Source organism: Coturnix japonica, chromosome 5, assembly GCF_054131305.1.
Source record: "Coturnix japonica strain WE chromosome 5, WE-NBRP24, whole genome shotgun sequence".
Lineage (NCBI taxonomy): Eukaryota > Metazoa > Chordata > Aves > Galliformes > Phasianidae > Coturnix > Coturnix japonica.
The window spans coordinates 39,171,300-39,192,285 of record NC_140667.1 but is presented as its reverse complement, the minus strand read 5'-3'; the positions used below and the strand labels follow the sequence as shown (position 1 = coordinate 39,192,285).

The following is a 20,986-nucleotide window of genomic DNA, read 5'->3' as shown; positions in this document are numbered from 1 at the left end:
AGTATAGCTTGCAATATCTTAAGATGTTACTCCCCTACAGAGTACACCCTACAGATGTACACCCTACAGAGGTGTCCTAGCCTTCTTGTTCCTTAATTTGTTTGAATACTGTCTTAGTCTGGAATCTATTGGCTGAAATGCCGTCCACCTGTAGTACTGCCTTGTGGACTCAGTGGGCAATGAGATTGGCTTTATTTTCCAATTCCATGAACTCCACTTCAAACTGTTATGAGGAGCTTCCCCATGAGGGTAGTTTGCATTTTCACTACCTGTATACTCAGTCCCACTGCAGATAAACCAGAGGCATCAAGATTTCCAGGCTATTAAATCAGCACTTTTTGCAGCTGCTAGTTTCTCAGAACTAGCTGAACTTTCAGTAGTGTATAATAATGGCAGTGGAAGAATGACCACCAAATCAAACAGAACCAAAGGTGATACAGAAGGTAAATAAGGCAGTAAGGATATATTTAGTACATTCACCTTTGAAAGGCTGCTAACTGGGTTGCTGCATGGAACAGATGCAGCTTTAAGCGGGCAGAATGGGGCTGGGTGCCAGCAAGATGAACGCTGCTCCATTCAGACACGGTGCTGTGGCCAGGGCTGGTGGAGGTAGGCAGGGTCTGGTGATGCTGCACCATGGATAATCCATCCAGGTACCACTGTGGCTTGTCTGTAAAATTTTATTTTTAATTTAAGGCACTATTTCTTTAAGAAAATATTTTTTCTGATCCTAATAAATAAGTAGAAATAGATATTTAATCAACATCTTGTGGTGTTTTAAGTAAGGAAACTGCTGCTGAGACATGGGAGATTTTTCTCTTTTGGCAAAGAAAAAAATACAGTTTTATACGAGGGACATATTTTTGTTTGGCTGTAACAAATTTTGCCCAAGGCCAGGGAGGCAAAGGTATGGCTAAACTAAACTATCTGTCTCCTCCCCATCTCAAGCTGTATCACTCTGCAGCTGTGCAATTCTCCAAGGATAAGCTCATAGACACACTAGCTAACTCTGAAACAAAAAGCTTCATTCTTTGATTTTGGCAGTGAAAACAGTGAGAAGCAACAAGGCAGACACACAGGTTGCATGAAATCCTTTGGGACAATTTCTCCCATGAACCCCCTGGGGTTAGGACCAGAGAAGCAGCCTTGCTGCCTGTCACCATCAGGTACCCTTTCCCAGCTGTACTACAAAGAGTTCAAAAAGTATTGCTTAGTTTGAGAAAGTAAGGCTTAGCAATGAAAGTATCAATCCAGTCTACTTGTTTTGGGGTCTAGGCTCTTGCATTAAAGAATCCAAGTGTGGTAAGACTGATTGTTGTGGCAGTTTACTTGCATAGTTCAGACTCGGAAATGTGAAGCCCTGCACAACCAAGTGAATACTGTAAAATGCACCATCAGAGATGCAGAAAGTTCTTATGGATCCAGTAAGAAATTAGATCAGAGAATACAGCCTGAGCAGCAGTAAATCCACATCAAATTTCCTGTGTTTAGGCAGTTATCAAGAGAGCTGCAATAAACAAAATTGCTAGCTGCCTATGTCCTAATCTTCACACTACTGTCATTGAAATTGGGAAAAAAACATGAATCTGTGCATGGATATGGTTTTGATGGCACTGATTTCTATAAACATTACAGAATATGAATATCTATACTGATACTGTTGACTTTAGCCACATACAAGGTCTAGTAACAGTGAATGCTTTAATGCTGTTGGCTTTGCTCATTCCACCTTGACAAATTATGGATGATATGTTTAATTTCCCATTACTGAACCTGACTGCTCCTTAGATTACGGGAGGCCTTTTATTTTCTTTTGCTGATGGAGAACTGAGGTACATTGTAGGACCGTTTCCAAATAATATAGGAAGGTATGGCAGAGCAGTTAACTGAAATGAGCTTTAATAGAAACTTATCTTTATTCTTTCATGTGTTATCTTTATCCCTGCCTCATTCCTCCTCCTTTGTGGAATTCATACAGTTTTCCTTCAAGACAGTGAAAGCTCTTTCAATGCCTCAAGGTCTGAAATATCTAGCATTTCTTCCTTCCTTCATGAGTACCTGCAGGAAAAAAACCAGGAGACTGTTGATAGAGTATTTGCTGCAGATACGTTTTTGTACTTGTCTTTCAGAAAAGATGTTTTTCCCTGTATTTTTGGTGTCTGAGAGAAATAAATGCAGCAATGAATTGTTTCAGTTTTGAAAGAGAGAAGTGATAACAATATGAAGAATCGGGGATTAAGATTTCATTCTCTGCTGAGGGCTGCTGTACTCTTTCAAGACGGGAAGCAGTGCTTGTGTCCTGCGGGCACAGACTACTTCTGAAGTCAGCAGTGACAAAAAGCTTCTTTTTACATTTTCATGTAGTCAGAAGAGTTTTGTCCTTGTGGTTGGATTATCAGCATCTCCTGACTGGAGCTTTCAAACTCACAGGCTGAGGTAGATGTGTTTAACTCAATGTACACAGTCTGCCTGAAAGGCAAAGAAGGTGACAGAATAAAAATGAAATAGCATCTCAAACTTGTGTTCCATGAGCTTCCTGTTCAGCTTTCAGTGCACTTCAAAGCTCCATAGCTGTCTGGTCTCCAGCTGTCTTACAAACAACCTCTTCACCCACAAAGCACTCTGTGGGTAGGGGCAGTTTTTTCACAGGAACCCAGAATACATTGTGTTCCCAGCATAGGTTCTTGCCTGCATTTACCTCCAGGGAACAGGAAGAGCCTGAGCTGGACTGTCCTCTGCTGTTTGCAAACTATTCTCAGAAACAATGGCTGATGATTCATCTGGCATCACCATCAGGAACCCTCATGCCTGCCTTTTAACAGACCTTCCGATGTAAAGAATGGGGAACTTCCCAGACAGAACCATGTATGTTTTGGTGATGGATCTACAGAATAGTAATCTAGGTTTAAGAGTGCTTGTAATCAAGTGATTAAATACGCTTGCCTGAGGTCAGACAGCAAGCTAGTTCAGCAGCTCAGGAGACACTTGATGCTCACATAAGAACACACTAACTCATCCGTTTGCAGAGATACATAAATGCCTGCTTATAACCTTTTTTCTTTTTTTTCTTTTTTTTTTCCTTTATTTTTTTCTTCTTTTTTTCCCCGAGTTTTAGTAATAAAACCAAATATTTGAGGTTTCAGTCCTATCTGTGGCAACAGAATACAGTCGTCACCAACATTCTGACTTACAAATTGTTATAGTTTGAGAGAAAAAAAAACAACACAATTCCTTTTTTTGTTATTTTTTGTTTTGTTTATGCTGGTAATGCAAAAGGTCACTGGTTTAATGAGAATAACCTTTAAAAGTTATTTCTTTGAGTAAACATTTGCTGGAAGATCCTGTCTTAGTTGTATCTTTTGCAAATGCCTGGTATTGTGCTGCTAACAACAAATGTTTCTTTGGAAGCACAAGTCAAGATATAGAGTGGCCTTTCTAGAGGCATGCATGCTAACATAGTGGCAGCCCAACTGCTATTGCAGTATATGAAAGAAAAAGACCCCAGAATAGGGAAGATTGATGGTGTTTACCTTCCGCAGTTGCTAGAAGTGGAAGGACAGTGATGACTGATGAAGACTAAAACACATTAATGAAGGAAGTTTGCACTGCTCATCAAAGATGTGAGTTGACAGATGTCATGCTGGCATCTCTGGAAGGGAAATGTATCTGGTGAGGAGAGCCCACATAAGCATCTAGGGAAGGCATCCACTCAAAAACAAAATTGTGGATGTCTGAAAAAGGAAATAAATGTAATATTTATCTAAGGAAGTCAAAGCCATGTTAAGGAAAAAAAAAAAAAAAAGAAAAAAAAAGTCAACTGTACCCCGGATCATAATAATCACATAGAAAGAGGTCTAAACACTGGGGGAGTGAGGGGGATGAGGTGGTGAAAGAAAGAGAAGTGAATGAACATCAACAACCATTCAGCATGGAACTACAAGGGAAGCTTAAAATGTTTCCTTAACCAACTTATAGCCAAAAATGACTTATCCTTCCTAGACTAGTATGTACATAATTATCATAAGGAATACTGAAGTCTTTGAAACTCAGCTGATTAACAGCATTTAAAGATGTAACATTGTTTTGAATAGGGAGGCTCATTTTTTCTTTTTCTCTTAGCATCTTCTCTTAAACATCAGTAAATGAAGTCATTCTGAGTATTTACTTGTGTTCCTTTAAATATCAAGTAGGTAGAAAAAAAAAAAAAAGAAAGATATTTAAACACTATACATGCTGTAACTAATGGAGGTGGGAGAAAAATGTACACAAATATGTCCTTTCTTGGGATGCATCACCTCACATACCTTCCTGGAAAAGACAAAAGGGCAAAGAAAAAAAACAGGCATGAGAAAAAAAACCAAAAAAAACCAACAGCCAAACATCCACAATAGCAGCCTGCGTTGCTGTGTCACTTTCCACGTCATATGAAAATACCTTTTCCAAAATCTGAAAGCATTTCTTAAGAGCAGTCAGAAGCACATTGTTGTTTTTTTTTCCTCTTTCCTTTTCAAAGCAGAGCAGCGTTCCACCCTTGCTGTCTGTCTCTTTTTTTTTTCTCTCGCTTAAAAAAAAAAAAAAAAAAAGTTTTGAGAATTTCACTTTTCTATTCACTGCAGTCCTGGCCAAAGTAAAGCCCTCTTTTACATTGACGTCAAGATCTTTGCTAAGATTAGGGTTTCATTTCTCTATTGCAGCAATTAGCCAGGGAATGTATAAAAGGCTTCAGGGAAGCAAGCTAGAACTCCAGAGGAGAAAGCACTTTGCACCATAGGCAGATAGCAAGAGAGAGGGCGAGAGGAGGAAGGCAGGATCGGAGTGAGGGAGGGGGGAGAGAGGGAAAGAGAGGGTGGAGGAAGGGAGGAAGGAACAGAAAGTTTGTATGCCCATAAACCTTTTCTAACAAAAGTGTTGCAGCACCTGGTAGCTAGCTTTACTGACACAGGAGCGGGAGGTCTGCTCAGGGCTTAAATAGCTGAGAGACAATGGGATAGCGCTGGAAAGTTAACAATTAACAATCTCAGCTTAAATTTGGTATGTGCAGGGAGCTGGAAACACAGCTGCTTCTCCCTTCAGCAAAATCAGAAGGTCTCCTAGTTAAGGGAAGAACTTCTGTTAAAATCTTAGTTTCTGAAAATTAAGCAGCTTTAAGCTGAATCAGTATCATGCAGTTATGGTTTTAACCAGCCTGCTCATATTTAACCATCTCTGCTCATTTTGAAGAGTGAGACGGAGGGAGGCTAATGAGGCTTTTAATAAGCTTTTTACTTCTGTAAATGAGAGTACAGGGCAAAAAAGGGAGCTGAATTCATCCGGCAGAAGACAAGCAGCAAGGAAGATGGGTCTGTTAAGTGTGGATTTGCTGATCACGCTTCAGATCTTGCCGGTCTTTTTCTCCAATTGCCTCTTCCTTGCGCTGTATGACTCTGTGATCCTCCTGAAGCACATGGTGCTGTTTCTGAGCCGCTCCAAGTCTGCGCGCGGTGAGTGGCGGAGGATGCTGACCTCGGAGGGGCTGCGCTGCGTCTGGAACAGCTTCCTCCTGGACGCCTACAAGCAGGTGGGTGCGGGACGGCACCGGCACGTTGGGGTGGGCAGCTGCGCTGGGCATCCCAGTTGCCAGCAAAGAAGGGGAATTACACCATGCGCTGCAAGGAGTCCCCTGTTTGAAATTAAGTTTAGTGGGAGAGGTAAAAGCAGAAGGGAGCAGTGCTTGTAGTTTGGGGCTGAGACTGGAGAGCTGCTGGCTCTTCTCTGCCTCTCACTCTTTGTACAGCTACTGCTATGTCACTTAGCCGTGCCTCAGTTTCCCTGCCAATACGAATGTTTATAATGTACTTTGAGATCTGTACATAAGAATAGTTATACTGTGTTCTAAATGCTTTTGAAGTTGTCACTTAATCATTTGCCATATGAGATCCTGAGAGATTGTGCAGAGTGCATCCTGAGACAGAGCTCTAGGTACACAAATGTTCTCTACCTAACATAGAATTGCTTTAATTATTGTAAAGGATAAAACAAAACGTTGTCATTACACTGCTGTTTTCTTTTACATATATGTTAGCTTTTAGATTGGAAATAGAATTAAGGTAATAGAAAAGCTGGGCATGGATTCAAGCAGTGAGTCTTTTTTCCTCCTGAAAGCAGTGAGGATGTGTCAGAGATTAAAAATGAACTTGACTGACTGAGGGACAGCTGCCTGGTGATTTAAGTTAATAATGCTAATAGCAGTTATGCAATGTGGTTTTTTGGTTTGTTTTTTGTTTGTTTGTTTGTTTTTTGCCTTTAAAGTTTTATGCAAACATTACCCCTTGGTACTGCCTAGGTCTCATGTGGTGGTTATAACTCCTTTTTATATGTTGAGAAAGTGGACACAAAAAGATGAAATTTCTTAAACAGGCCACCTAGTTAGTAAGTAGAAGAGCTGTATTCAGAGCCCTGTGGCTTCCAAAACAGTACTTAGTCTGTTAATGTGTTGTCTTATTTAGACCTTCTAATTTAACACACCTAGTGATGTCATGAGGTCATTGGGGTCCAATCCAAGCAATAGCTCTGTATCTTTTGAAATAATTATTTTTGTATTCTCTCACACCCTAGACCCCTTTTGCATCCTCTCAGTATTTGCTCTTAACTAGAGAAGTGTAGAGCTGGTGGTGTTGGTGATTGCTGGCTTTGTGATATAGAATACAAGCTGCTTAGTCTGAAACCAAAGCCACAGAGATGTTATTTATATTTGTCTTATACTGAAAATTAACATTAGTCTTTTCCAAATGGGTCAACCTCTTATTGCCACACTAGAAATCAGCCAGCTGGCAATCCAAACAAAGTAATGCTGAATACTGAAGTACACTATTCTCCTATCCCTACTGATTTCTGGTTGTGGTCTTTTCATAAACACCAAGAAGCAAATGTTTCAGCTGCCTTGTTAAATGGGTTGGTGAACACTAGTGTTACTATTTTAAAGATGAGGCAAGACAGTACAGTTAATGCATGACTTGGTCAAGGCTCACAAGGATGTCAGTGGCACAGCTCTGAAACAGCCAAATTTCCACTTCCCAAAATTTTGACCTGTGTCTGATCCAGGTTCTACAGAAGGTGTGGGGCTGTAGGGAGTCACATAATTATGAAATATCTCCAGTCTCGTTTTGCTTAAAGTCATACTTTTCTTACAGTAGTACTTTACATTTTCTTAAGTACTGCTAATGTCAACCATGGAAGTTGTGGTTAGGATGGCTCTGTGCTATTTTTGGTGTTTGCAAAGAAATGTGTACCTTGAACTTAGGTATCTTCCTTATCACCATTAGATGACCTAGACTGCTCAGTCCAATCAATCTCTACAGTCCCTAGAATAAATTCAGCAGAAAAAAATGTGTATAAATGTAATCAGATTTTCTCACCTCATTCCAAAAAGTGTAAATAATCCATTCATGACAGCTATCCTTAAGACAGAACTAACTGATTTCCAAATAATGGAAAGGGTCCTTTTTACTTTACAGAATTATGGGCCACGAGGCTAGAAAGTTATTGGAAAATGCTGATTGACACAGAGAAGTTGATAATTGTAGAGGTCAAATTATAGAGGTGACAAATAAATAGAGCAATGTTAGCTGAAGGAGTCATCTCTACTACAAAATTGGTAGAGGTGAAAAAATATGAAATATACACTGTTCTATGACATAAGAGTTCAAAAACTGAGAGAAATATTGATATATATTAGATTGTCCTGCAAAACATCTTTTCCTTAAAATATCTTTTTCTCAGTCTGAAAGATACTCTCCATTTTTCATTTCTGAATCTTATCCAAGGTAGGAAATGAAAATATTATGAAAATATTATGGAATCAAGATAATAAATAGTATAGCTAAATGCAGATTCTGTCATAACTTTGATTGCTTATTGCTCCAGTTTTCTAGCTGTAGCCAGGTATTAGCAAAGTGCTTAAGCAGGTGCTTAAACTCATTCCATTCAGGAATGTTTATGAGATAATCACAGATTTTTTGCTAGATTAGCAGAACTGAAGATGGGTGAAGTAGACCAAAGCTTAGCAGAAACTTTGTCAGTTAGCAGAAGTCTGGATCAGAGCAGTAACTATACTTGGTTGTGTTTTGTGTCACACAGAACTCTTCCTGAGCACTTTTCACAGCATATTGCATAAAAGTACTTAATGTTCTACTTGTATTTACTGGAAAATTTACTGAAAGCCATTCCAGAAAAAGTCAGAGGGTAAATACTGGGTTCTAGATTAACAGTGAATTTATTCTACAAAAGGAGCTCTGACTTGAGTCCACACATAACTGATTTTGTTTAGAGACTAGTGTACAAGAGATTATTTGTGAACAACTAGAGTATACTTGAAAATGAGATACTGATGCATTTTCTCCTGCAGAAAAACTTTAATATCTTACCCAAATTTGAACTTCCTTTTGTTCTGTTTTATTGTTGTTACTAAGTATGGATACACATGATTTTTTGGTTAAGGCACTTATTTAAGAGGCAAGATTACTTAGCAACAGCTGAAAATTTTAATATCCTCAGTGGAAAAACAATGCAGTTTGATGTTTTGTGTATAGAATGTTTTCCATATTCTTGTCTGATGACATATTTTATTTAATTCATTTTCCCTGCATTTTACTGTCCAACCAGAATAAAAATGACTGGTCTTATTCATCTTTGATTTCTCATGTGAATTTTATCAAAGATTAATATATCTTTTTTTTTTTTTTTTTTTTTACTTCCTTAGCCCTGAAGTTCAGTATCTGTCTCACACAGTGCTGGTATTGTACACATCACATCATCTTTGTTATTTAAGGAACCTACTTCTACCACCCTTTCCCAAGAGGCAAGCGTGTCTTACATTACAATAAGAGTGTCATTAAGATCAGATTCGTTGTCATAAGAGAGAAAAATAGAGCTAGTAGTCAAATGTTGTTAACTTTATTTGACTGGAAGAGTCCTACTAATTTATTTAGATATTATTTTTCCAGTTTACTACTGTGCTTTGTTTATCTACAAAAACAAGGTGATTGATTCCTGAAGAGCAAATCTTGTACACATTTGTGTATAGGTATTTACACATTTTTACATTTTTTCTATGTGTACAGATAAATATGCACATGTGTATCTGTCTCTATATATGTACATATGTATGTGTACAAATCCAAAGCATGGACATAAATAATTTGCTCTTACAGAAGACAGTCCACTTCCATTTCTCCATACATGTATAGACACACGCGCGTACACCTGTAAACACATGTAGAGACACGTGCATGCACACCCACTACTAAGACAGTAAAAACAGAAGAGATTTGGGGAGTGTGTTAGAATACCTTCTGCATGAATTGTATGGTTTCACCTGTACAAATGCAGTGAAGCATCTGTTCTAGCCTATAGCACACACACTGTTATGTATCTTAGAAATTTCCAGAGAAAATCCTACAGAAATTTTGAAAAAAAAATTTATTTACTTTTACTATATATATTTTTTCACCTAGTAAATTCTGTGCTTCATTTAGTACTGGTGTGAATCCCATTTCTATGATTCAAAAGGTGAGAAATTGTCATCTAAGCTGCTCTTAAATGAGTGCAGTAATGCCCACAGTGAAGTCTTGTGCTGGGAGGCTTTCCAGTACCTGATGCAAGCTTACTGTTTTGGCAATGCAGTTTCTGATTCTGGTTCCCAACACAGACCTGCAAGGCTACCCTAGAGGAAATCCTTCCTCTTCTGCACCTTTCTGTGGTTTTTTGAGGGGAGGCCCTCTGCCAGGAATTTTTTTCACAGTGGCATCTTCCTAATGCAGACAAATGCTTAGCAAGGTTGTATCTCCATAAGGGGATGGTAACAGATATGTATGTGTAGTTGTACAACTTTCCATTGTCTTTAGAAAGGGCCAACAGTGAATGCTGGCATTGCAGGCTTAGCAGGGAGGAAGGTTCTGGCAGAAGAAGGTCCCAGCCTCAGAGCACAGGTGCACCTCTGCTTCAGGCCCACTGAGATCATCCCAACTTCAGGAGGGCACAGTTAAATTGTATACCTTTCTTAAGGTAAGGAAGTGTCTTTCTCTGCAGTAGACAGTCATAAAGTCAAACTGTGAAATAAATGCTCTCCTTAAGGGTGAGTGTTATGTAGTTTCAGGGTTTAGGGCTAGACATTGTGTGGTATTAAAAGCTTTTACTGGCTTTATGATCTTCAGAGTTAGCAGAATTTTTTTCATTGACATTTTCAAATAAAAACAATCATGAAAGAAATGAAAAACAAAACAAAACCACAATTAAAACCTTTCCTGTGGTGTTTGGAACATAAATTCTACAGGATTTGGGCTTGTCATTGTCATTATTATTAAAACATTGTCATTTTTATTAATATTTAATCATGTTTATTATAAAAGTGTTTAGGGACCAACCTAGATCAGGGACCCATTGTGCTAGTCCATGTCCTAAACAAGAGCAGCAGGGAGTTTGTCCCAAGGAGCTTGCAGTTTAAACATTGAAGGCAGACAAAGGATAGGAGAAGAAATATGGTGACTCTTGTTCTGCATGGGGTCTTGTCCTACCCACTTTATTTTGAGGGTTTAAACAGTTTCCTAAATCTGTACAATCTTCTGTTTTTTACTCTTATGTAGGAAAAATCTTTTCTTGAACTGATTGAAAAGACTGCTTATGTTTTTGTGAAACTTTTTGGAAGCACCAGTTTGGCTATAAGATCTATATGAAAATTAGCTAGTGTGCATCATCCAGAAAAAATTACACCTAGTCCTTGCACCTAAGCTCTGCCTCTCCAGCAAAATCATTACGAGTTCACACAGTGCTAAAGCTGAGGAAAAAGAATGAATAATCCTTCAAAGTAATGTCAAACATCTCCTGTGCGTCTGCTGCCAAGACAATGCTGGTTAATCAGCCTGTCATTGCAGGCCTCTGGTATCTGTAGGGTAGGGTCAGCAAGGGCAGCCTCTGGCCCACAAGTGGACACATTGCCCTACAGGCCACAATGTCATGGGCCATGCTCCCATCTTCAGGGGATCATAAGCTATAGGGAAGATTGCTATAGTCTCTCTGATCAGAGGAACTAGAATTTTTCTTTATGAGCATGTAAGGCAAAAAGCCCCTTTATGCTTTCCTTTTGCCATGCATACTCATTTCTGGGACTGACAGTTTTTAAATAAAGAGGGCATCGTTTGACTAGTTATTTTTATTCAAACTGTGACCATTTAATCTGTCTCCCACTTCCCTCCCTCAGCTTCACACACCTGATCCTAAATAAAGACTCTGGACTCTGAAAGAAGTAAATTTCAATCTCTGCTTCTCAGTTTGGGTATTCCAGTTTCTTAAAGCAAACTGCCACCTCCCCGCGATAAACGAAGAGTTCACAATCCTGTACACTCCTCCAAACAAGAACCTCCAGTAAATTTTAGCCACCATAAAATTCTGAAACATGTAAGAAGAGGAATGAAAAATAATAATATATATACTTCTGCAGTCAGAGTCTGATTATGATTTGGATGAAGCGCTGAGTAATATCAGGCTATTTGGAGGCTTCGCTTAGCTGAATGGAATCAAATCAAAGGAAAGCATGGAATATGAAAAAGAGTAAAAAACTCCAGGGATTCAGTTCATAACCAACTGCTGGACTCCAGACCCAAGCACAGCATGACGGTATTTAAATGGCTAATATCACAGACTGCTAATTGTCTGGCAACACCTATTTTCTTTAGGGGTTTGACACAGCTGCATGGGCCTGCCAAACTGCTTGAAAATCTCTCATGCAGGGAACGAAAGCCATGTTTCAGTGCACAGAATCCCAAGAGAGTTATGCTAAAGCTGATAAAAGCAAAACAACAACAAAAAGGTAAATGAGGAGGTGATATTCTGTCCATGGGACTTTTCTTGTTCCCATGGAGCGCGAACATAGCAGTATGCACTATTTCTAGCCTGTAGTGTATGAACAGAGCTTTCTTTCTTGCCCCTAAGTCTCCCTTATTTTTCAGTCTGCATATTAAAAATCAACAGCCTTGCTCCCTTTTACTCTCTCTGCACTCAGAGGAGGAGATGCAGTACCAAGGCTCTCAAGCAAACACAAAATTCACCCTAACAATGAGAGTCAGTTCTTTAGGGCCAGGCTGGCTTGCACGCGTGCTTGGCTCACTGCATGTGTTTTGCAGGGACAGGTGGCCTGGTTTCCACCTCTGTCTGCTGTCCAGAATGCTCCAGCTCAATGCTCGAATCATCACACACATAAGTACGTGATTATAGAAGTGCTGGATTGCGTGTGAGGGATATTCTGCTAGTTTGTTTCTCAGAATATATATTTTGCCTGCCTTTGTGTAAGATTTCAAAAGCGGTTTGGCTGAATACATGGCTTTTTTGTTTGTTTTCTCATTGTGTTGATTTTCTTTTCCAAGAGCTATTTTTTCTTTCAATAAATAACAACAAAGAAGACAGCCAAGCCCACAATGTAGATGATCAGCAAAGATGATATTGTCATCCTGTGTCAATCGGTTCCCGAGCCTGGTGAAATAAAGAGTCCCTTTGGGAACGTCAGCGCTTCATCAAGACCAATTAGTGGAGATACCGCTGCTTGTGTTTGAGCATTAACGACTGGGCAGGGCTGTTTTTTGGAGTGCCTGACACTGGCATGGAACAAGGCACCGACCTAATTACTTTTCTACAAGAGCAGAAAATGCCTTGTGAATGCCCTCTTGGCAAGGATGTCTCATTAAGGAGAAAAAATAAACAACACAAGCACTCCTAGAAACAAAAATTAACACGATAGGTAACCTACGGCCATGAGACTCACTTCGTAGCTGTGGGAAATGAAGAGAAACTGCTGTGAGGTGGCAAATGACACATTTGTACCTAATTTCCTAAATCCACTTGTTTTTTGGTCAGTAAGAAATATGGTCGGTGGGACACAAACATGATCGTTGGAGAGTGAAATGCATTGCAGTTAATGGAATCACTGTTAAATAGTAGTTGAAGGGCATTCACTCATTGGTGTTCAATTGGAGTTGTTTTGTTAGTCTGTTCTTTCATGGTTTGCAAACTTCCCTAGGAAAAGAAGCCTTTGGTAGGCCTGAGTAAGGAGTTGGTAATGAGGGGCTTACAGTATTTAGCCTCTCTTTCTGCATAAATATGATTAAGGAAGAGCCTTTGTTTTCCCAGTAAAGATTTTAGTGTTGATTAGAGTATTTTTGGTCATAATAGTGTTGTCAAAATCCAAAGAGTCAGAGGAGCAGTATGCTTAAAAGTTTCTTGTCTCCTGAGCAACTCTGTTCACTGCTCAGTTGTACTTGCTTCTGTCCGTTTTACCTTTACTTTCTTATCCTTCGAAAAGTGCTGGCGTATAACAGGAATTCAAAGTGTGTCTCTCAATTATGATTTATGAGATAAATCACATTTAATTACTTCTTTTCCTTGACTAATTGAGCACATGCTCTTAAATACTGAAGTCCATTATTCATCCAGTGAGTGGGTGCAGCAGCACAGATATTTACTTGTCATACTTTGCTCAAAAGATGGATTTTGGGCAATTCTGCTCTGAAAATCCAATTGTTAGGTAGTGTAAGAATGGTTAAACTTTTTAGGTAAGGGGAATCTAGGGTTTGTGCAGATGATTTTTGGAAACTGTCAGCTTAAACTGTAGAGCTGTCTAGCTGGCTTGTGAATGAATGCAACCCTTAGAATGACAGGATCATTTACAGATGATCTAGACCTTAGTATTTTTTGCTTATGCCTGATCTTTGCCATACAGACTTCTGCTTTACCTATCTGATTGCAAATAATGGTAGAGAGAAACAAAATGTTCAACAGCTCTGCAGAAGAGTATTTACTACCTGTAATGAAGTAAGTATAACACCTCCTAAATGCTGCAAGTTGAGTCTCTTGTTAACATGGACAAACACTACAGCCTGAGTGTCTGAACCCACCCCTCTCCAGAGAGGTTATTTATTCTATAGAGAAGAACTGAGATACAGCCTTTTTCTTTCCTCAAGTGCAGTGGAGAACCCACTCACACAACAGATCTTAAACTCGTTTATTTCAAAATTTGCTTGTTTCCAAGCTTGTTTTGTTTAATTTAAGAGACGGTGCATGCTGCATTTACAAGGTACTTGCCTCTTTGTCTTTGTGGAGCAGCAAATATATTTGTTAAGTATTCACTTGTTAACTCAGCTTCTTACTGTATCTGACTCACCAGAATACCCTACAATGCGGTATAAAGACGTACCCTTAATCAGTAATTTAAACACATTTTACACAGTTCTCATTCTCTGTTAACTTCTACTGATTTCTGTGGAATGTGGGTTCAGAAGGAAGTGAACAAAGTATTAATAACTTCAGAATTTGGCCTGTGTGTGTCCATCAAAGCAACACTTCTAAACATCAAATAACAAGAGGAAAAGAGAAAGACAGTGAAATAACAAAGGATAATTGCATTGTTATACTTGAGCTTGATGTTAAAGGCAGATGCATAAGAATTGCTATGGCAGAACTCATTAAAGCTAATTGTCTTACCTGGAAAGGTTTTGTGATTCCACAGCAGATATCAGCTAAGGATCTTGGAGCCCTCTGCAGGCACCGCCTTATTCTGGCAGTCCCAGCTAAGAGAGAATGTTCTGCCTTTCTGTAGGAAGGGAATCTCAGACAAATTTGCCTGCTGGATTCAAATTACCTGTTGGATCCAAATTAATTCTGGGGTTAGGTCTGAGAACAACTAACTTTTGAGCTGTCATAAAAACTTTCTCCTTTTCTTGCTGTTTTCATCCAATCTTCTAGAGAGCCACTGCAATAGAAGGGAATCAATCACTTGTTCACTAATTGAGTGATTTGAAGAGTGCTGTTATCAATGGTCCACTGTCAAAACAGAATGATGTGTTCGGTGTATGTCTGCAGAGATGTCTCTTGTGTTTGCTACTCTGAGTATTTTCATTTCTGTACTGCACTTACATAAAATATCTTCAAGTTTCTCAAAATTGAGGGCCACTGTGTATGCTTTGAAGATCAGCAATTTAATGTGGAATGATTCTGAAGAATTGGAAAAGTGGTTTGAAAGTATAGGATGCTAGTCAATGGAGATGAGTGCAAAGCACTAGATTCAGGCTGATGCACAAATCCACAATGAGGGAAATCTAGAAAGGTGAAAAAAGAAACCTAGGTAGGAATGCCATGTTGCAACACCGGAGGCCCTGGTTTCGAATCCCCCCCGTGGCGCAAGTGGTAGAAGTGCCGCTCTGCTACACAGAGGCTCGAATCCCGGGGGGTTAGACTCGATGATCTCTAAGGTCCCTTCCCGCACGAGACTATGATACTATGATACTATGATAACAGCTCATTAGTTAACTCTTAGTCAATAGTTTACTGTTTTTCCAAAACAGCTATGATGGAAAAAACAAATATCTGGAGTGTATAAATAGGTATAACTTGTGGAACTAATGAAGTAATTGTCACAGAAAAAAAAATTAGAAGAAAGAGAAGGTAGCTTCACTGTTCAGTCTATCTGGAAGCAAGTTAAGAGTCTGCAAACATAAGAGAATTGACAAGGCTATGTGTATGGTAGTCAGGTCCTGGAACCAATTTTCTAACAATAATGCAGTAGTATACATGTTAGGTATAACACATTTTGCCGTACTACGAGTAGGGATGGACTAGATGAAATTTTTGATGCTGAAAAATCCTGAATCCCCATGCTAGTGTCCATGTGGGCAACTGCAGTACTATTTGAATAGGTAATTATTAATTTGAGTACAATGATCATAAAGGGTACTGGGTAAGAAGTCACGCTAACTTTCTATAATGTTCTTTGTTGTCAGGTCAAACTCGGAGGAGAAGCTCCAAACTCCAGCGTAATCCACATAGCCAAGGACAATGATGGCAGCAGTAGTGGCTGGAAGAGTGTTGGTGGCAAGTGTGGAACCAAGTGCCGTCTTCTGGATTTTGCCAACTCTGAGCGGCCACTGGTGGTTAATTTTGGCTCAGCTACCTGACCACCGTTCACAAGCCAGCTGTCTGCCTTCAGCAAGCTGGTGGAAGAGTTCTCTGGTGTGGCTGACTTTCTGTTGGTCTACATCGACGAGGCTCATCCATCAGATGGCTGGGCTGCTCCTGGTATCTCCCCATCTTCCTTTGAAGTTAAGAAGCACAGGAATCAGGAAGATCGATGTGCAGCTGCTCACCAGCTCCTGGAACGCTTCTCTTTGCCACCTCAGTGCCAAGTGGTGGCTGACTGCATGGACAACAATGCCAATGTGGCCTATGGAGTTTCATTTGAGAGGGTATGCATTGTGCAGAGACAAAAAATCGCCTACCTGGGAGGTAAAGGCCCCTTTTTCTACAATCTTCAGGAGGTTCGTCTTTGGTTGGAACAAAACTTCAGCAAAAGATGAAATCCATTCTCTACAGAAGATGTGTCAACAGATGTGTCCCCTTAAGGTGATGTAAAAGGGAAATAAGGAAAATATATGCTGGTTTGAATAAGGTCTTTCAGGTGATTGCAGGAGAACAATCGATAACAAGGTCAAAGTAGGAGAAGAACCAACTCACATAAACATTATTGTTAAGAGAAGAGTCCCACTCCTGCACTCCCTATGGGACAGGAAAGGTGAAGAGGCTCTGGAGGGAACATACTGCTGGTGTGCAGGAATAGAGACATGGTAATATTTGTCTTCTAGAGGAACTCATCTTGTGAAGTGTCGATGCTGGGGTGAGCTGGAAGCCTTGCTACCTGCAAGACAGTCCATGGACAGTAAATGCTGTGCATTTCATCAATAGCACTTCTTTACTTTCCTGTGGCCAATGCAAGCAATTTTGAAGAAGCCAGGGTCTTGCAATGACTTTGCATAGAAATGCAGTCGAGTGTGGCATTCCTCCTCTCTTGTTAAAGATTTTCTTATTTAGAGACTACACGAACCATCATGCAATGCATTCTGCATGCACATGATTGCTCAGATCAAGATGAAACATTGTATGCTGGTATCTGTACTCTCTATGGACATCTCTGCACAGCATATTAACGATGCAACTCTATCTATATGTTTGCATTCAATAGGTAGGCCTGTGCCTGCTGAAAAAGATATTAAAGTCTTTGAAGTTGTACCAAAAAGAGAAAGGTGATCAGTTAAGCCACTTTGAAAACTAAAATCTTGGACTGTTTGTAACAACACAGTAAGAATCATCTACTACTGGTATCATGAGACAAAACTCAGTTGATGCCATCTCCTGGTTCTCAGAGCTGGCAGCAGCATGCATTTATCGATATTCTCTCATTCTCTCTCTTTCTTTTCCCCCTTGAACTCTTTCTGTCTAGAACTAATCTTAAAGATTGCTTCATTTTTAGGTTTTTTAAAAATAACTTATTTCTCTCTCTGTTTGTTGTTGTTTGTTTGTTTGTTTGTTTTTTATTTTAGTTTTATTTGAGTTAATGACAATACAGATGCATTTTGGGGATGGGGGATCTTATATACAACATACTTTACCTCACTGAAATGAAAAACTATCCTGTCCCTTAACCTGTTAAATGTAGTCAAGCTAATTTTTGCTGTCTTAGATACTTGCAATCAGTTTATAGATAGATTAGCTTAGCTGAAAGTGAAGTAGTTTGCAACCTCAACATTAATGAACTCCACTTCTGCTCTTGGATGAGACAGTAATCTGTGTTTGTTTCACTCATGCTCTCAAGAGCTTTCTCAGAAAAGCAGGGAGGACGGTCTGTGTGAATAAATGTGAGTAAGTGTGAAAGATGGCAGAATTTTCATAGGAATGGGTCTGAGGAATATTTTTAATTATGTTTTAAGAAATGATGTCAGTGTAGAGTAGACATTAAATTTAGGAATACTAAAAACTAAAATGTTTTCATTAACCCGATAAAGGGGCATGTTTACAATGAGCTGTTAGAGCTTCGATGTGAAAGCTCTTAAGATGAGACTGACTATCAAGTATTTTCTCAGCTTTGACAGAAACATGAAACAGATAAACAGGATAAGCTGGCAAAACTCAAATTAGTTCCTTTAATTTCTCATCCTGCCAACTATCAGGAAGACGATGTATTAGTACAAACATATGAAAGAACAAAAACATATGAAAGAGTATGTGTGTGTTTATGCATATATTTATGTATGCATATAAATATACATTGTATGTTTGTATGTATGCATATGTATGTATGCAAGTGGTATAAGTGGTGCCTAAGGCCAATAATAATAATCATTATGTCCTTCCATTCATTAATGATACTGTAACTCATGGCTCAGCATGAAAGATTGCTGTTTGTCCTCATGTCTAAATGTGGTCACTGAATTTTGAAATCCCAATATTACAAAAGTAATGACATAGCTGAACTCCTTGGTTTATTTAATCCAGTGTCCTGCCTCTGACTGGATCAGATGCTTCATGGGAAGGTGCAATAATTTCTTCTGGAACTTTTGTAATTTTTAGATGTTATTGGTTTTGTTACATCTAATGTCATCACTGATGTCTCCTTATCTCTATGAGAGGCTAATCCAGAATTATGAGACCTAGATATTTCTTGAAGTGTAAATTCTAAAATCAAACCCCATTTTAAGATTTGAATTAGCTGCTCAGATGTCATTCTCATCTCCTCCTCTTGTACATCAGAAAGGTATAAAAAACAGTGTTCTCAGTTTTCTTTTGTATGTCAGTGCTTACATTTTTTACATAGAAATTTACACATTGGTTTACATTTGGCTTATTTTTTCTTAAGCCAAACAATAAGTCACATTGTATAGGTTCATATTCTTTGCCTTTTTCTGAATCTCTTCTGTTTTTGCTACACTGTTCTTTTACTCAGGTGAGTAGAGCTGTGAATATTAGTCCAAGTGAAAGCATGCATTGGTGTATCCAGCACAGCATCTTTTCCTTAGTATATTTTTAGTCATCTGAAAGTTCATAAATCTTCATATCCTTTGTAAAACTCAGAGTAGCAAGTTTTTTCTTTCCATCTTTTCTTCCCTATAGTATAGATGAAATCTCAACTGTTTATTTGGGAAACGGTTAGCACAGCTGTTAAAACATACCTTTAGCTTGGAGAAGGGAATCTGACTTAGTTATTCAATTAGTTAATACCTTTTTGTGTACCTAAAGTTCCAGTTAATTTTCAAGTCCATTTTCTTTTTCCTTTTGGATTATTGTTATTTTGCTTTAGTGCAGTATCTTGTTATTCATAGGTGCCTGTTCATCACACAGTATAAAGGAATTATAAAATTGGCTTCTTTAAATGGGAAATCCACAAGGATTTTTCACAAGAAAAAATACACAATAACTTAATTTCTTTCTTGGCAACATGAATGCTTTACTCAGCCCAAAATTTAAAGATGGTTCAGCCTCAATGAATATCAAGACGGAAATACATTCTGTAAATGCTTAAATTTCCCCAGGAAATTTGCAGTCAGTAAGGAAGAGAAATATTTCAAAAAGAAATAGGCTTAGAGTAAAATATATGTTCTGTAAAGTGTGTGATAGACAGACAAGGTCTTCAACTTTTTCTTGACAAGATTGAAATATAGAAAAGGTTTGAAATTAAACTCTATACAATTTCTGTAGTTGATGAAAGAAGAGGCATATCAGATACATGAAATTGTCACGTAACTGTGGTCTATTTCATATCCAGGCAGAATGTTTGCTACCTTGTTAGCATTCTGTTTCATCATTAGTCTAGTCTACTGTGAGGTTGGATTTGCTTTTATCTTTTACTCTCACTGTTTGAGGGCACTAAACCACATTACCCAAGGTGCTTCAGTATGACATACTTATTGAGCAATAGCTTGCCAAATAGGTGCCTGAAAGTATTTTGGAAGGCTAGTGTCTGTAATAGAGGCTCTGATACTGTGCCTCAATATTAGTATGGGAAGCTTCCAGTGCTTTTTCTTTTTGAGCATTGTAAATAGCCATTCTGGACTATCATTCTACTTTGTTCTGTGCTTAGCATCATTACTTAGCACTGTATAAAATGAATGTAAAACATTTTGTACAGAAAACAATAGCATTTTGCTGTTGCTTGTGTGGACAATGACATAAACTTAAGGCAGCAGGAAAGCATGCTCTTCTTTAGAAAGAAGGAAAGATATTCCAAAACATGTTGTTGAACAACTGTCTGAACACTTAGAAAATGCAGCCATTTGTATGACAGTGATCTTGGTGGGAAAATCCATAAAGCTTCTTGGAAAGGTATCAGTGATTCTTTCAGATGTGTGTGGGGATGGAGGTTATGTTTCTGTATGTGTGAAAGTGGCTTTTCTGTGATGTGGAGTATAGGTTTAATGGTATTTCAGACTTTCATTCAATACTATAACCAAAGCAATAAGAGGTATCAGGTAGGGAATACTGGCCAGTTTTGTTCAGCTCTACACCATGTCAGTGCTGGATCCATGTTCAGTTACCTATGGACCCAGAGACTTCAGAAAAGAGAGGGTGGGATGAAACTGGAATGCTTGTGTGTTTATGAAGAGTACTAACAAAAGAGTAATTGACTCAGTTAGTGTTCAGATGCTCTCACACTGGTGTTCCTCTATGCACCTTGGTGCCTCTGTGTTTGAAAAGAGGGGAGTCTCTTTAAGGGCCATTAACAACATTTCTGGGGTGTAGATGCCTGTGTGTACTGATTATGTGTGTCATTGTTTAAATGTCAAAAATAGGAGAACCAGCAAAATTTTGTTACATTATGGTGCTCCATGAAATATGCTTTCTTGATTTCTTTTATTTTTTCTCTCATAATAAACTATAAACAAAAACATGTCTCTTCTATGTCTTTTTATTCTATTGTTGGTTGTTAATGTACAGTTGAATTGACATTAGACCAGGGAAACTTGATGTGATTGTAATCAATATGAGCAAATCCCTTCATTAATGCTGAGAGTTATGTTTTCCTTACTTAAGAGAGAAATAGCTAAACTTGGACAGCAATTGAGTCTGCATGGAATTACAGTATTTTTAAAAAACTATATGTTCTTGAAAAAAGCATTCAAATCTTCATAGCACACAAAAC

General features: G+C 38.7%; 1 protein-coding gene across 2 annotated transcripts; it reads left to right on the top strand.

The window, feature by feature from the left end:
- The first annotated feature begins 4,745 nt into the window (after window positions 1-4,745).
- DIO2 (iodothyronine deiodinase 2) lies at window positions 4,746-20,734 on the top strand. Of its 2 annotated transcripts, none has more exons than XM_015865228.3 (2): window positions 4,746-5,557; window positions 15,801-20,734. In XM_015865228.3, exons 1-2 carry the CDS (start codon window positions 5,336-5,338, stop codon window positions 16,416-16,418), a joined length of 840 nt encoding a protein of 279 aa, XP_015720714.1. In that variant the 5' UTR covers window positions 4,746-5,335; the 3' UTR covers window positions 16,419-20,734. The 2 variants fall into 2 exon arrangements, with proteins under 2 accessions (XP_015720714.1, XP_085405422.1); XM_085549296.1 differs by lacking the exon at window positions 15,801-20,734 and adding an exon at window positions 11,234-11,394.
- The last annotated feature ends 252 nt before the right edge of the window (window positions 20,735-20,986 follow it).

What these genes read in the sequence shown, in the direction of transcription:
- DIO2 (XM_085549296.1), top strand. Translation starts at nt 5,336, where the DNA reads ATGGGTCTGTTAAGTGTGGATTTGCTGATCACGCTTCAGATCTTGCCG. An exon ending in TCCTGGACGCCTACAAGCAG is followed by an intron (nt 5,558 to 11,233) that starts GTGGGTGCGGGA and finishes TCCCTCCCTCAG; the next exon opens with CTTCACACACCTGATCCTAA.